The following is a 17009-nucleotide window of genomic DNA, read 5'->3' as shown; positions in this document are numbered from 1 at the left end:
TCCTGGAGAACAAGAAATTCTGTGGAAGAGATGACTTAATAAACTCAAAAGAGCTGCTGATGGACAGAACAGCACACAGGACTCATGGGTAAGGGGCTGGTGTTCTCCCAGCTTGCTTGCAACCTAGTACATGCTGTGGGGAAATCCCCTTTTTTTCAGGCTTTGTTCTTCTATTATTCTGTTCTATGTAATTGTTGTAAACAGTTCAGCCAAAACAAGGAGAAACAAATAATATATATAGGGACAGTGATATTGGGGGGGACTTGGCTTGATACCACTCTCAGCAAGGGCATGAGTTTGTTTATCACCAAGTAAAGGCAGAAACCATGGAAAGACTCCACAAATTAGAAAGGCTTCAACCCCTCAGAGGCTAAGAAATCACTCAGCATGGAGCACTGGGCTGTAATTAGGAAAGGGAAATCACCAGCTGAGCGTTAAGAAGCTCTTGCTGTCCGTGAGATGTGTTGAGGCATTTAGGATTTGCCCAGGGGAGAGTAATGGCAAAGTCATACAAGCCAGGAGAATGAAGTTTTAAAAACTGCCCTTTAGGAAGGAATGCAGCATGAACTGGGAGACCTGTCTCCCTTTTCAATGCCATCTTCTGAGATGGATGAGAATTAGCTGCTTGGGTGTTTTTTTTCCTTTCTTTTTTAAATTGCTGGTTAATGCTGACCCAAGAAGTTGGTAAAGAAGTCAGTGAATTTGGGGAATTGTTCTTTATTTTTAATAGCACAACATCTTTGTTGTCCAGTAACTTTGACCTCGAGCTGTGTTTACAGGAAGAGGCATTGGCCACTTTCAGCCCTGGGTGCAGAATTTGAACTCTCATAGTTTATAGGAGAGAGTGGTTGTTTAATTCATCCCTTGCATTCACGGCAAATTTGAATCTGACCTTTAAACGGAGTAATTTGGCTCAAGGTTTTTCTCTACTCCATTTCCTCCAGCCAGTTGCGTCTACGTATTCCAGTTAAAAATACTTTCCCTTCTTAGGGCATTTGTCCTAAGGGCATGTTCCCATGAGTCTCGAGATTTTTACCATTTATGATTTTCACAAAATCATGGAATCTTTTGGGTTGGAAAGGCTCTCTAAGATCATTGAGTCCAACCATTCCCCCCAGCACTGCAAAGCCCACCACTGAAGTGTGATTCCAATTGCACATCTTCTTGCCTTTTATATCCCTTTGGGAACTTTATATTAACCTTGTGTAGTTCAAATGAAAGTGCTGTCAAGATTGAAGTGCATTCCAGTTGATGTCTGACCTACTGAGAGTATTTCTTGAGCACCTCTCATTTTGTGCAATGAAAGCTTGCTCTATGTAAGTCTGCTAACGGATGTACTGACATGTGCACTCATGCTGTTTGAAAAATTCTAGATGATTTTCCCAAGAATTTACAAAATTGCTGCTCTTTGTTACTTTGTGGAACAGTGGTGAGTGCATCAGTGCAAGGCTAGGAATGATATTCTTTCCATTGCAAAAGTACTTTCTAGCAAGAAAATATGTTGATTCTGCAAATTTATCTTGTTTTCAGGAGATGAAACCAAGGCAGATCCATGCCCACAGCAGCAATGCATAAAACCAGGTACAAACCCTACAGAAGGCAGCTAAAGTAAGTGGTACAGACACTCACCATGTATGGTTTTAAGTATGTAAAAACGCACAGATAAAGTGGCTGTTCATTGCTGTGAACACATGTATTCTACAGCAAGTCACCACAGAAAAATATACATTTCATCTGTGTTTTTTCCTCTTTAAATCAAAAAGGGCATGTTGTTCATAGAAAGTGCAGTGCCTCATCACTGATGGATACACTGACAGCCAAGGCTCAGTCAGTACCCGGGAAATCATCACTGCTGTGAATCTGCTGCTCTGTCCCAGAGGGGAAGGTGAATGCTTGAGACCTAGCAAGGACTGACACAAGCTGAAGCAAGCACTTCAACTGAGCCTCTGTACTTTGTAAAGAGAGATTTCTTTTAAAGGTGGTTATTAAGGCAGTGCAAGGTAATAAAAGCAAGCAACTCTTTCGCACAAATTCTTGAGGTACTTCCTCATATCCTTGTTACACTTTGTAAAGAAAAAAATCCCGAAATGTCGAAGCATTCAGGGGTGGTGAATGCACCCCACACTGGTGGGATGCCAAAGGGCACAGATCCCGGGGTGCCTTGCCCTGGGCGTGCCGGTTCACCCTGGCAGGAATCGAGGCCAGCAGCAGCGGCGATGCACCCGTGATGCTCTGTTGCCCAACCAGCGCTGCCTCCCAGCATTGCACAGACTTGTCGCTCCTACCGGCACCTGTGGGATGCAACGAGCCTGCCTTACAATGACCCCATTGATGCTGCAAGGCCTCTTGGAAAACTGGCTCTTAAGGTGCGTGCCAGCCTTACCCCAGGAGGCATCCTCCACGTGGAGGAGGGGATGGTGAAAGCCGCACGCGGGGATGCCGGATGCGAAATCAGGCACTGTGAAACAAAGCACATTACAGAAAGGTGAAACAAAGATGTGTCCGTGATACTTGTTTTCCACATATTCAGATCTGAAAGAGGAAATTCCAATGAATTGCTCCAATTGTGTCAGCGTTACTTGGTATCTGGGTACCGGTACAGGACTATAATTAAATGTTGCCCTTCAGAGGATAAATCATGCAGGAATTTAAGGGTAAAATTAATTATAAAGTGGAAGTTCTTCAGTGATGCTGCTTTTTAAGGCATCTGTAAGCCCACACACAGAAACAGGTTGCTAATAATTGCAATTCCTTCCTTTACTCATTATGATCCCTGAAAGAGCAGACAATAAAATCCTTAATAAGGGGGATCAGCACAAATTAAGGAAGCAACAAAAACAGTCATGCGGCATCAAAAAAGACACCATCTACATGGCATGACTCATTAGAGGGGAAAAAAGGGGACTTAGAAAAAGATTCCAACTGTATCATGAACCACTTGCTGTGGAGGACATCCTTCTAAATGCTACTTTCACACCGAGCTTTATTACTTTATCTTGCCAACTCTCATACCACTTAGGTAATTAATAAGTGGTGCTGACACACAATTCTGTAGCAACACACTGCCTTTTTTCACTTCAGTATCTCCATGCCACTGTAAACCTAAGAAAATGATCTGAAAATAAGGAGTATTATTAGTTAGTACCAGATCTATTGCAGCCCCCTGAATGAATGTCTTCACTCCGTAGAACTGTATTCTGAACACAGAGTTGTGGAATATGGAATTCTGCAGTGTCCAGTATATCTGCATTCTGCAGTATATCTTCTACAGCTACCTCTCTTCAATATTAGTATCAATAACTGCTTATAAAACAGAGAAACTAGTTACCAGCTGGTGCAGTGCAGCTCAGTGTCAATTCTCGGATTCCTTTCAATGTGAGATAGGCTTATCAGTGCCACAATAAACTGGGTATCGATGTGCCTTTATGGAGAGCGGTAAGGCAGGGAAAGATGATTTCTCCTTTAAAAGGAAAAGGAGTAAACCATCATTGCTCTCAGCAGCTTGTTGAGATGAAACACACTTCACATTTTAGGCAAATGCGTGCAGTAGGGATTTGGTGGATGGGATCACTCGCTCACCTGATGGTGGGATGTAACTGCTGAATGAGGTCTTGCCTAATATAGCAACAGAGTGCGTGGGCTTCAACAGCATGCTTGAAAGGAATTTTTTAAAAAGTAGCTGTTGGCTGCTCTTTCAAGGATCTTATAACTGATAGAGATGTTGCTTCCAGGAACTGCCTGGACTGTGGTGCTGCTGGGCTGTGGTGAGCCAGGGGCTGGAGGGGAAACATGGCAAACACATCCCCTGAGCTCAAGAACATTGTGGCCAGCCCAGGTGCCAGATGAGGTGCTGGCATTCCTGGTACCTGTGCTGTAACCTAATAAGCCATTTCTGCCCCTAGCTCCGGAGTTCCCTGGCAGCTGCTGAGGGTCACTTCAGAAATGCCAGGAAGTGGGAGATTTGCCCAGCAAGTTTCCAGCTGCCCACCCTGGGGTGTTTCCCAACCCTTGGTTTAGGCACAGGTGCTGTTCATAGCAATGCAATGGCCCAGTGGTCCCTTGTGTGCTTGGGCAGCTGGCTCTGCGTCTGCAGGGCCTCTTTCCATTTCAAAGAATCCAGGATGGATGCTTTGAAAGCAAGCAGAGGCAGCGGTCCCGAGGTTGTGCCGTAGGCATCCACAGCCCCGGGAAGTCAGCGCATGGGCTAGACTGCTCAGAGGGCTCGAGTAATTTTACGGCCCCAGGTACTATTTGCAGTGCTACTTGCTGGAACCAGGGACACCTAATGTACCCGGGCACCAGCCGACGGCCGGAGTGGGCAGAGCTGCCCCCTGCTCCGGGCAAATGGCTGGGACAAGCCGGGCCGGGGGTGCTGTCGCTGCCCACGGTCGGGGCATGGCCCGCGGGCAGAGCAGGGGGCGGCCGAGGGCGGGGGGCAGGAAGCGTGGAGGCCGAGCCGAGCGGCTGCCCCGGCCGGGCGGTGTCAGCGGTGTCACTGCAGCGGGCTCCGCCTCTCCGTAGGCACATAAAAGTGCTGCCGGCCGGCCGGGCGATTGCACAGCGCTGCGCCGCTCCTGCCGCCGCCGCCGCCTCCTTTCCTGCCGCCTCCTTCCCTGCCGCCTCCTCTGCTCCCCGGGCACCGAGGGCGATGGACGCCGGCTGCCTGTGGGCCCGCAGCCTGCTGCTCTTCCTCGGTAAGCGGCGAGGTCCCCGTTCCCGCGGGCAAGGGCTGGGAGGGCATCGGGTGCTGCGTCCTGGGGCTGGGGCATTCTTTGGCTGCTGGGATATCTGCGTCAGAGCATAACGTTCAGGTTGCCTTCAGGTGAGGCTGATGGGTTTCTCTCCGAGATGAAAGTCCCGGGCGCTGACAGGTGTACCCGGGCGGATTGTATGAGCTGAGGAGTGGAGCACGCAGCACACTGTGGTGTATTCTTACAGGATGTTTTGTTGCTTATGCGATGCCCAGGTGTGTCCTGTGACTGAGTGAAGGTGGACATTCTTTCCCTTCTCACCAGCTCTGCTCTCAGTGCAGTCTTTTCCCTTTCACCTTGACCTGTCCTGTTTGTAGCCTGGTCCTGCTGCCTTTTCCCGGGCCATGCTCTGGGTGAGTTCAGTGGGTGAATCCTCACAGCAGCAGAGACTTCCTGATCATAACAAAACAGGTTGTGGCCTCCTTCTGCTTGACACTTCTCCACCTCCTCGCTGGGAGTGTGTTACTCCATTGTATGACATAAGCTACCTGAAAGTCTCAAGTGAACACGTGTATCCTTAGAGCATCAAGAGTCCTGGGGCTGGGTGTGCTGTGATGCAAGAGCTGATCCTTGTCACACACCTCCATGGGGTGCTGGCAGTGACAGGTGATGACTGCTGAGAGCTGACCCTGCTGGGCAACTTGAGCTCTGTGGGCAGCAGGTCCTGAGACCTGGCACACTCACACCTTGCTTTAATAACAAAGCATGTTCTCGCACTCAAGATGTTGGGCTCGAGGTCGTAGTTGATGGACAAACTCAGTTCCCAACACTTCTCTTTTGGGACAGATGTTTTCCTCACCTTCTGAGCCCACTGCAGCATGAGTTTGTGTCTTTCCTCTTAGCTGGGTCTTTCCATAACAATTGATGGAGCAGCTGCTGCACAGCATCTCACTTGTCAGGACAGCAGGCTAAACGTCTTGTAGTCTGTGAGTCAGCCATGCTTTGCACAAAAATTACACTGGTAGGAACTGGTATGTCTTCATGGATCTGTATATGAATTTCTTTGTTTCCGGGGCAGGCACAACATCTAATAGTAAGGGATGGGTTAGTCATAGCTAGGTGCCATCATAACAACTGCTATGAGCACTTTACTGCCTTCCCCTCCCAGAGCAGGACTGTAAGCAGAACTTGGTGCTTCTGGGAAGACTGGCACTGGTGTTATGCCAGACTGGAGGAGGTTCCCTGCTGAATGGCTGAAGCCGTACTGAAGTGACAGTCTCCTTGCCAGGTTCATTTCCTGGCTATGGTGGGCTTGGAGACAGCAGCAAGGGAGTGGTGAGATAGAGATGTCTCTCACTCCTGAGGGGACACGGTGCTATGCCAGCCACATGTGGATGTGGTGATGGTGGGGACAAGCTGGGGACCTGCCTTTTGTGGGAGTTGTTGCAGGAGCCTCGGCACTGATCCCCTTGTGCTCCCTGTAATGCCCATTCAGAGGGGAAGGCAGGAGTTGGACTTCAGACTCACTGGACAGTTCCAGGACCTGCTGTCCCTATGTTTTCCTGTGTCACATTCTCCTGGCTCTCAGCAAACTGGCTCAGCATAAAGGCTGCTGCATCTGAGGATGGGGCAAGTGTTAGTGGCCGATGTGTCTGGCTGGAAGTCATAAGGGATTGCTGCTTTTGTGGCATAGGGACCTCAGCCCCACGCAGGAGGTGGGAAGCAGTGTGGCTGAGGCACAGGGGCAGCGCCTGAGTAAGATCACTGGTGTGTAGGTCTCCAGAGGGATGGGAGCACTACTGGGATGATGGGGTGCACATAATTGCATTATCTCTGCCCAAGGGTAAGTCCTGGCATGATGGTGAAGATGATCCTGTGGGCCTGTAGCAGTTTTGGAGCACCAGTCTTCCCATGATAGACTGGTGTTTCCAGGCCTGCCTTAGAGCTGCTGTGACCTGATCCTGGACATCCAAGCTGTGAGTCTGTGGCTCTGGAATTAAACAGTGGTAGTAGGGATGCTCACAAAGCCAGTGGGACAGACTGGGTAGCTTCCATGTTCCCGCTTGGTTTGCCCAAAGAAGACAGGAGACAGTTAAGACATCCCCTGGATATCCAAAATCAAGTGGTAGGGATGCACCTTGGTCTGTCTTTGCAGTTAAAAAGGGCTGAGATCCTTCAGGTGTGTGTCACCTGGGCACCTCTACTTTGGAAGTGCAGCCCATGGGGAGGGTATAGGTGCTGCTGCTGTGGCAGAGAGACCATAGAGATGCCAAATGGGAGGTAGCACCATTCAGGTGAATTAGTACAGGACTGGCAATCTCAGTGGCAGATGAAGGCAACTCAAATAATGATTGAGCTCTCAGAAACTTGACAGTTCCCCAAGTGTAAATCCTCCACAGTGCAGTCCTCAGTTGAGTGTATCTTGCCTGTGCATCCTTCATCCTTGGCAGTCATCCTGCCACTGGAAACTACAGCTGGCTCACAGTGGGCAAACTGATGATTAAGCCTTGTAGGTAATCTCTGATGGAAGTTGCAGGAAGTGAAGGCATTTGGTCACTGGCCCTTATTTTCCTTTCTTCCCTCATGGAAGGACAAGTAAGCAGCAGCAACGTTATTCCTGTTCCAATGAGTGCTGTCAGTGTGAACCTTGCAGGAATACCTGTGAAGCTGGATGGGATTATGATGTAGGAATACAATTTGTAACACTCACATTACTGAAAGACACGGATGAAAATCCACCACCTAATTACTCTTATCTTGTACCCTGTGTTTGCTTAATGAACAGTGAAGGAATAAAAATATAACCTCTCCCAGGTGCTGTGTTTAGTATGCATCATCTGATAAATATCCTGGGAAAGGCTCTCCTTTGCCAGTGCTGTGTGCGAATCCCTTATCCTCCCGGTGATGTCAGAGGGGAAATATGTGCACGGGGGAAAGGGCAAAACAGAGCAGTGCAGAACAGGAAGAACTTTGCCCAAAAGCAGCAAATACTGCTGGGTGTCAGCAAATATCCACACCTGCAGTCCAGCCTTTCCGGCCCTGGAGTCTGCAATCAGGTGGAGGAGGCACCTGCACATGGCTGGGACTGGGAAAGCCCTTGGGCAGTGTTGGAGGAGGAGGTTATTTTTAATTTGTGCCCCATAGATGTCTGAGTTGTAGCCTTTAACTGGAAAGACATGTTCCTTTCTGGAGCCAAGAGGAGAGGTAACCTGTCTCTTCCATGGACCTTTTGGTTGGAGTTTTCTCAAATGTGAAAGCCAGGTTCTGCTAAGTCTCCAGCTGAGAACTCCAGCTTAAAAAGCAGCTGCTGGGGTTATGCCCAGGTCAAGGAAGCGAGCAAACTGTGACAAAAATGTGTAGGCTGCATGAGATCCTCAGCTGGCTTAATCCATCGGCTTAACAAGTGGGTATCTCAGATACCTCTGGCAGGTGTACCCTTGACTTTTTTTCATTTCTGTCTTAAATTCTTTCTGTGACATGATGTGTCCTTAGTCGGACACTGCTGTCTTGTACCGTAGCTCCTCCCTTACAAGGGAGCAGCTTAGTCCATGGAGCACTCCTCAAATGTCCCCCTAGGCCCTGGGAAGAAGAACTGGCTTGCTAAATCTTTTTCCAGCATCTTTTGGGACCCCACGTCCCTGGGCTGCCTGTCTGACAGCTGGTGGCTCTCCTTTCACACACTTGAACTTATGTTTTAGCAACTCAGATGGGCCTCACAGAGATGTTAAACTGCTGCTGCTGAGGCAATCTACAGTGAGCACACTGCTGCTTAAAAAAAGAAAATCCCACCCTGAAAGTAAACTTGCATGTCCTGCCCCATTGGAAGGAAAGGCAGGTCCTGCTGAGTCATGCCAGTAGGAGGCACAGGAGTCTCCAGCTGGTGCAGGTGCTGGCATCATGGACCTGTTACTGTTGCTCTGGCTCTGGGGGACCTGGGCTTTGTTCTTTCTTCTACAGCTTGGTGGAAATCTGGTTTATTAGCTTTGCAGAGGGAGGTAAGAAGGAGGAACAATGTTTTTAAAAATGCAAACAGAGGAAGAAGCCCCGTCCCTCTTAGATATTCCTGTTGCTTTGGTGTGTAGCTGTAATGAAGGATAAAGGAAGCCTACCTATCACCCAGAAGTAGATGAGGTGCCGGAAACCCATAAATTACCACTGCTAGATTTAACCCTGAGATGTAATGACACTTTCTAATAACTGGAGTTGAATTAGAATGATCGGGAAATTATGGAGGCACACTCCCTCCATTAGACATGCATGACCTGACAAGTTAATAGAGGCAAACAGCCCAAAGACACAAATTACAGACTTCCGTGGAATGGGGCTGATGACTAAGCAGTTCATGAGCAGGTTAATTTGTGACCACAGCAGGAGTTTTAGCCAGGTGGATTTCATGGCCAGCCGGGTCAGACATTCACTATTCCTCATGGACTCACTGTAAAACTACAGGCACCTGTGCTGGCTTTCCAATCCTGCTTGCAAATGTTCATTTAACTACTTGAACAGCTGAAAGCTGTGCCTGTTTCCTCTGGTATTCTGCTAGGTAACAGTGGCCCAGGGTCCATAAAGTGGTCAGTAACCTCTCCAAGCCCATGGGCAGATGAGGAGTGTTTGGTATCTCGTGTTAGTGGCTTTGCAAGCGGGCCTTTCAGCAAGGAACTTCCAAAGGAGTGTCAGTGCAGGAACTGTCCAGCCCTTCAGCTGTCTTCAGCAAGGAGAGGGCTGAGCAAGTTCTTTGCTGGTAAAGAGCAGCTTTTGTGTTAAGCCTACCTGGAGCAATTTGTGGTCTCTGAAGCCAGTGGTGGGGTGCTCAGCCTGGCTCAGCACTGACCTGGTGTGCTCAGTCACCAGCTGCACTGACTTGCAGATTCCTAGGAAATTCTCTTCCTGTGGGCTGTTGTGAGTCAAGGATATCTTGATTTTGATCAGCAAAAGGACTCCTCCTGTGATGAGTGCTGGACTGTCATGCCTAATTGTGGAAGCCTGGCTATTTCCCTTGCACAGGTGCCATGCCAGACCAGTCAGAAACCTAACATAATCATCAAATGGCCTAATTCCTGCCTCTCCCCATAATCTCTCCAAGCCTGTTCCTGCCCAGTTTCACTCACAGTGTGGGCGAGAGGTGGTCACAGACACCAGGTTTCTGTTGAATCTTTTTGTTCTGCATTATAAGTTTGCATTTCAGAGATGTTTCTTTCGGCTGCCGTATATAATGTAGGCAGCACATCACTCAGACCTGTAGTTTTTCAGCTTTCAACTACAGGTCTTTCCCACCATGATGAGAAGCTTCTGTTCTTCTTGCATTAATTACTATAGCAGCTTAAACACTTAACTCAAAATACATCTAGTTTTGACTGCTGTTTTTGTTGTCTTTTAGGTTACCTATTGCAAGCAGTCCTGGGCACAACAGTGATCCCATTATGTGGGCCTGGTGAAATGGAGAACTGCACAACAGCACTCAGTAAGTACTGCACAGCTCTGTGTAAATACCAGGTCTTTGGTTCCCATCTTCCTTGGGCTGTCAGCCTCACTGAGGTGCCCTTGGGAGTCATTTTTCTCTGAGCAGCATTGCCCACATCCTGAGACGCTAACGAAATATCTTTGCAGTCCAGACAGAGAACAGCCCACGTGTGGCCCAAGTTGGGATAACAAGATGCAAGCCTGAAATGAAGGACTACTGCTTCCATGGGCAGTGTGTGTACATCGTGGACTTGGATGAGCACTACTGCAGGTATGGACAGGCCCCACTCATCCTGCAGGTCTCCCTGGGGTGGGCTTTGAGGTGGCCTTTGCTCTGGCTGCCATTGACACTTAGCTGAAACAGCAATTCAGCCAAGTATTAAATGCTCACAAGAAAGTGAAGAGGAGCACCACGTCTGTAATGCTCAGCTGCATTTAAAGCACATGTGCTGCCTCCAGTGATCTCTGTGAGAGTCTCCGACACCTGAAATTAGTGACCAACCCAGCTTAGACTTGGGACATTGTTTCTGATATGCTTCCCTGTCCATCTGTATTTATACTAGTATGAGATCCAGAGCCCAGGCGCAGCACCAAGGTCTCTCCTTTGATCCAACCTATGAAATAAAGATGCTTTAGGCATTTTTAGCGGTATTGCTTGTTTACCTGAACAATTTGCAGTCGTCTCTAGGGCTGCGTGGCCTTGAGTTACATCAGTTTAAGTGTTTGGTCCCTGAGGAAACAGCAGGCCAGCAACCTGGGATGTTCTGTGAGCTGCTGAGGTGTAACTCCGGTGCCACATGTGTGACTGTGCCTCTGTCCCCTCAGGTGTGACGTGGGTTTCTCGGGGGTGCGCTGTGTGCACTCGGAGCTGGTGCGGCAGCCCCTCAGCAAGGAGTACGTGGCGCTGACCGTCATCGTGGTCCTGCTCTTCCTCGCTGCCCTCTCCCTCGCCGCCTACTACGTCTGCAGAAGGTGAGACTCGTGCTCCTGGTGGCTCAGGAGGCTGGGCCAGCTGGGGGTGGCAGGCATCCTCTGAGCCCCCGGGTAGCCTGGAGCAGCTCACTCTCCGGGCAGTTCCGCACACAGCCCCGCTCAGCTGCGCCTGAGGCGCTCAGGGCAGGCAGCATGCTGGCAGCGTGGCACAGGCCCGACTGCAGGCCAGGCAGCAGCACTCCCAGTGCCTGTTCACTCTGGGGCTCTGTAGGCTGGTTCCCGTCTGGCTTAGAGGGTGTGTTGAGCTCAAGCAGAGAGCAGACAGGGAGTAGGGAAATTCTAGTTCTTTCATTGGTAATGCCATTCCCTCAGACATCAGGGGCAGAAGACCAGCTGGATTTCTGTCAGCTGATTTGTTGATCTGGTAGGTTATTGTGAGTGTGACATTATGAACACTGCCTTATCAGCTTTACCATGGGGGACAGTACTCTTCTCCATGAACAGATCCAAAGCAGCAGGAATCCTTCTCCAGCCTAAAAACTAATGGTAAGCATTTGTCAGAGAGCTGAGGAGATGGAACAAGTCCAGAAGGAGAGCTCAGCTTCCCAGATCTGGTAGGCAGCTAGATGGTAACCAGCAGGATTTCTCAAAGACAAGCCTAGTACCAGCAGGAAGACTTTAATGCAGATGTGGAATTGTCAGTGAAGGGTCAAGAAAGGAGACTGCATTCAAGTGAAGTCAGACCTGGAAATGAGCACAGAGAGAGCCCAGCTGCTAGAGATTTTAAACAAATGTGAGGAGCTGGTACAGCTATTTCCTTCTTTCCTTTGCTCCCACTCCCCATCACTCCCCAAAAGCAACTGGCTTTCCAGAACTGACATTTCTCTCTTCTACTCCAGGTACCGCAGCAAGAGGAGACAGACAAACGCCAGTGAATACAAGGAAGTTGGTGCCCTATAGGAGAAGCTGTGGCTTCCTGCAGTGTTCAGTTCATCTGGATGGACTCAGCGCCTACATGTCTATTTAAATGTTATTTTTGTTAATAATATTTACAATATTTATAACCTTTAAAAAATTTCAATTGTTTGGTGATTCAATAAGCATAGGTCAAGCATTTTATGTTCAGTATTTTATTTTTTTATTAAATAATATTTCCTAAAGGGAATCCCACCTAGGTGGTTCTTTGGGATAGAGATATATTTTTATAAAAACTCATCTTCTTGCTCTGGAGAGAAGAATTTTATATTTATTCTTGTGAATATACTCAAAGCAATTGTATTCCTTGAAATAAAACTTCTAGACAAAGCCAAAATGTCTGCTGATTCCAGCGAGTGGTGGTGGATGGAGTTATCTCCAGCTGGCTGCCCCTCACTGAGCACGTTCCCCAGGGCTCAGTCCTGGGGCCAGTCCTGTTCGTATCTTCATCAACAAATCCTCATGAAAGGAAGGATATTGAGAGCCTGGAGCATATCCAGGGAAGAGAGGTGGGGAAGGGCCTGGAGCACACTTCTGGGGAAGAGCAGCTGAAGGAGCTGGGGGAGCTAGGCCTGGAGAAAAGGAGGCTCTGGAGGGAACCTTCTGTCTCTCAACAACTCCCTGACAGCAGGGGTGGATCAGGGGATCTGTTTCCAGGGCACAGGGACAGGACAAAAGAAAATGGCCTGGGGAGGTACTGATTTACCCCAATATCCAATCAGTACCTCTCCAAGCTCTGCCTGGGGAGGTACTGATTGGATATTGGGGTAAATTTCTTCTCTCTAAGAGCTGTCCAGTCCTGGCAGAGACTGCACAGGGCAGTGGTGGAGGCCCCATCCCTGGAGAGGTTTAACAGACACAGTGATGTGGCTCCTGGGGAGATGGGTTATTTGGTGGGTTTGGCAATGCTGGATTAATGCTTGGACCCTGTGATGTCAGAGTGAAACCCAGCGTGGCTTGACTGAGCAGTGTCTTAGAGGCCTCAGCAGTTATTCTTAGAGAGAGAAACCACAGTGCTATTAATGATTGTATCAATGCACCTTAGTTCCAATGGATAGTTTTAACTGGTACAGCTGTAGGAAGTCTCAGAGGACAGCTCCTAATGCAGCATATCCAACATGGACTGCATGACAGCAGCAGGGATCTTGTCTCATCCATACCCTCAGGAAGGGTGTGCTATCTGCATTTTGGATTTCAGCAGGGAGGCACAAGCCTGATGAGTAGCACAGTAGCACAAGCTGATAAGCCTCTGTAGCTGAGCACGTGAACACGTGGCAGCTCAGGGTGTGAATGTAGCTACAGCAGGACTCCTGCTTTGGAACCAGCATAAATCCTCCCCACAGAGTTTCTGCCGCAGCATCCATTGCACAGCTTGGAGCAGGGCAAGGAAAATTTTTGAGTTTGGCCATAAATATTTTGTTGGCCTAAAATAGTGATCAAGTAGCTTGCTGAGGTTTAGCTGAACTCCAGGTGTTGGCTCTCTGTGAACAGGAAGGATTCTTGCAGCACCTGAATCATCCCTGCTAATCCCATCCCTTCTCACACTTTCAGAAGATGTGAGAAAAAGCCCAACCTTTACATCATTCCTGGTCACTGCCAGACATCCAGGCAGGCTGCTTTGGTGGGTGTGAGATGGGTGATCCCTTGGCTTATGCAACAGTGGGTTATCCTGTAGGGATTATGCTCACCCTGCTGGGTCTGTGCAGGTAGCCTGTGGCTACCTTCTGCCACCTCCTGAGGTGACCTAAGTGCTCATTGTTGGTGCTACAGGGCTGTCTTGGCCCAGCCCAGTCCAGGTCAATCAGTGGTTAAGATGAGTTTGGTTTGTGCAAAGTTTTCCCTGCTCCTTCTAGACCCTCAGCATTGAACTAGAAGAGGATTGTTGGTCATTCCCAGTTAACTGGGTTAACTCACAGGGCCCTCATTACCTGCCCTTCAGCTTTTCACTTCCTCTCTCCTTCTCCTGTAATCCGGTTGTGACACAGGAACCTGTTCTACTGCCTAACTGGTGACAGCTAATGGCAATCCCAGCCACAGCCTCGTTGTTACACAGCCTTTCCCAGTGGGAAGATGCGGCAAAAATCAATTCTTGGAGCCTCCTTCCATTCTTGCTGTGACCCAGTTAGGATATGTGGTGACACATCCTTTCCCCCTGAGGCTTCTACTCAGAACTACTCTGGCCTGTCCCTGTTTATCCTCCAGAACTTTTCCTGGACTCCTGGAGAGGCTCAGCCCAGAGGCCTGGCCCCCAAACACTGACCTTTCTGCTCCTCTGCTCCGCTTGGCAGGAGAATCCCAGAAGGGGACCTGAGCAGCCCCTGGAGCTGCAAATCAATCTTTCTCAAACCCACACACCCTTTGCTGCTCTTGCAGAAGGTTACAAGTGCAGTAACAGCAGCAGCCTGTCATTTATCGTGCCCTATTCTTTGGTCACACACATCTAACAGGAGCAGTCCAATTTCAGGCCTGTGCAGGATTTGTTTGGAGTTTTTTATCTGTCATGACTTTCAGCTGACTGTCGTGATCTGGCTTGGGCTTTCTCCACCTATCCTGTTGCTCATCTGACTCCCAGCCCATAGCAGCCCTTCCAGCACCTGTGTTTTTCTCACTCCTGCACATGATTGAGAAACTGCAGAACTTAGGGCCACATACCAGCCTGCCACCTCAACAGCTTATGCTGGCTGGACGGAGATTGCCGGTCCAGCAACCACACAGCCGGGTCCTGGGGACACACCCCAAATAATTTGCCTCTGAGAATGAACCTCCCTCATTCTTTCCATGGTTTCTGCTGGCACCACCTCTGTCCCTCTGGTGCAGCTCTTCCTCACCTGCACCACCCACTGTCAGAGTCACCTTTGGCTGCCTCTTTCCTGCGGTGAGAGCACCCGTGGTGTGTCTCCCGGGTGGCCCTGCCAAAGCCTTCCTGACACAATGGCTTTGCCTGCTGCATGAGTATTACAGGCCAGGCCAGTTTTTCCCTGCCTGTGACAAACTAATTCACAGCACAGGGACTGTAGGAGGGTGGAAAGGGACTAGAGGCTGGTGCTGAAGAAACCCAGCTGATGACCTATCATCACTCAGGTAGGTGACAGGTGGCCGTCAGCCTGTCCTCAGGGTCACCGGCAAGTCACTGTGCAGGGTTTCTGCACAGGACATTTGTGCTGGCAGCTCTCTGGAGGACTGAGCAACCACAGCTCCCATAGCTGCAGGGGGGCTCCATTTGACATATCCCATCCTTTTCAAACCTGTCTCATCCCAGATTTGCCCTCTTGGTAACCCTGCCCTGGGATTCCTGCCCACAGGACTGTATGTTTTATCTGAAACTCATTCCAGCCTCTTGGGATTCAGGCAAATGCCAGCTGATGCTTGTTTTCAGGCCTGGGGCTGTCTGACCTTGAAAGCAGCAGCAGCAACTCCTTCCTGGTGTCCTGTGGAAGGATTGTGCTGGTGTGAAGGCTCACTGTAAACCCTCCAAAATGCTCTGGCTTCATGCAGATGTCACTGGTGTTGCTTCCCCTGGTCACTACATGGCTGACTTGATTTAAGAGAGCATTAGAAGAAAGACCTTTCCAAAAGCAGCCACCAACCACAGAACTGCAGAGATCAGTGTGAGTTCTCACAGCAACGTGAAGCCACCCACCACCTCATCACTTCTTGAGGGACAAACGCTTGCAGTGCCTGTGCCGTGGCGAGGCACCAGAGGTGGAACTGCCATTGGCATGGTGTCTCTGGCTGCTCGAGCATTCCAAAGCCCCCCCTGCACGGCTCTGTGCAGCTGCAGCCCACGGGGCAGAGCTGTGCTCAGCTCCAGAGCCGAGCCTGCTGCCTCCAAGGCTGTTGCCCTGACGTGCCTGCCGGTTTGGGCAATCCCGCAGCGGCTCTCCTGGGAGTGCGTCAGCCGCGGAGCTAAGGAAGCCTTGCTGAGTGTCCCGCTTACATCACACAGGCGGGGGGCGCTCGGACAAATGGTCCTTGTGCTCGCTGAGGCAAGCCTGGGATTGCACAGCGCATCTGGCACCGCGTCCCGGGGCTGCTCGTGAGAAGGGCAGGGATGGGGCTCAGGGAGGAGAGAGGAGCTTAAGTGGGCTGGGAAGACTCACGGGTCATGTACTCATCGCATATCTGACCCGGGTCAGTGGCAGTCATCCTTTGTGTCTGCGCTGAAGAAAGGATGGGTGGATAGACCAATGAACGGATGGGAGAAGGGAAGAAAGGACGGACGTAAGGAAGGATAGATGGAAGGTGTTTCATCAGTAAATGTAGAACTTTAGTCTTGCACAAATAGACATCATTATTTTAATAAAGCCAGTGCCAAACCTAAATTACCCCAACACTCCCATGATATAATCCCATCCTATATGATTAAAAGATTTCCCAGCAAACTTGGAGATTAAGAAAACTGATCAAAAAATATTGAGAAATCTCTGTGCCCTACCCTGATGGCTGCTAGTCTGATCCTTCTGACCCAGAGGGCTTCAGCCTCTTGAAAATCCAGCTAGAATTTAGGAAATGAGATACAGTAATGAACAGACACCAGGCACAATTTGGAATCCCCGTTTGTCCATGGATATTTGTTCCCGATGGTCCTGTGACAGTGGCTCTTTCTGGTCTGGTTTGTTGGGCTGGTTATTGATGGCCTTCATTATAATGGGAAGCTGGGGAAGTTGGAAAAGCCACATGAAGTGGAAGAGACATCAGTTCAGTTGCCTCTCCCAGAGCTGCTGGCATTTGTGCGGTACAGGAAAATGGAGGCTAAATTTAGGAGAGAAAACTGGCTGATGGGAGTGGATATCCAGATTCACACAACAACAGGGGCATAAGCCTTCAGATCACTGCTGAGAGGGAGACAATGGAAACCTGAATGAGGAGTTGTAATAAGAGGACAGAAAATCAGAGAATAGAGTTGCAGTGACAGCAAGAAAGGATGGTGGATTTTGACAGCAAAAAGGA

The 17009-nt window shown here is 49.4% G+C and overlaps 1 protein-coding gene across 2 annotated transcripts; it reads left to right on the top strand.

Moving 5' to 3' along the window:
- Positions 1 to 12390, top strand: EREG (epiregulin). 2 transcript variants are annotated; one of them, XM_074541947.1, is made up of 7 exons: positions 1 to 88; positions 1531 to 1581; positions 1764 to 4694; positions 10069 to 10152; positions 10299 to 10422; positions 10977 to 11123; positions 11984 to 12390. In XM_074541947.1, exons 3-7 carry the CDS (start codon positions 4286 to 4288, stop codon positions 12042 to 12044), a joined length of 825 nt encoding a protein of 274 aa, XP_074398048.1. In that variant the 5' UTR covers positions 1 to 88; positions 1531 to 1581; positions 1764 to 4285; the 3' UTR covers positions 12045 to 12390. The 2 variants fall into 2 exon arrangements, with proteins under 2 accessions (XP_074398048.1, XP_005495932.3); XM_005495875.4 differs by having other exon boundaries at positions 29 to 88; positions 1531 to 1608.
- Positions 12391 to 17009: the final 4619 nt, after the last annotated feature.

The sequence above is a fragment of the Zonotrichia albicollis genome, chromosome 5 (genome assembly GCF_047830755.1).
Source record: "Zonotrichia albicollis isolate bZonAlb1 chromosome 5, bZonAlb1.hap1, whole genome shotgun sequence".
Taxonomy (NCBI): domain Eukaryota; kingdom Metazoa; phylum Chordata; class Aves; order Passeriformes; family Passerellidae; genus Zonotrichia; species Zonotrichia albicollis.
This window is presented reverse-complemented; position numbering and strand designations above follow the sequence as displayed.

Bases quoted from the DNA above. Each gene is read 5' to 3' on its own strand.
- EREG (XM_074541947.1), top strand. From the start codon at position 4,286: ATGTACCCGGGCACCAGCCGACGGCCGGAGTGGGCAGAGCTGCCCCCT. The intron at 4,695-10,068 runs GTAAGCGGCGAG...GTTGTCTTTTAG, and splicing joins CAGCCTGCTGCTCTTCCTCG to GTTACCTATTGCAAGCAGTC. The intron at 10,423-10,976 runs GTATGGACAGGC...CTGTCCCCTCAG, and splicing joins TTGGATGAGCACTACTGCAG to GTGTGACGTGGGTTTCTCGG.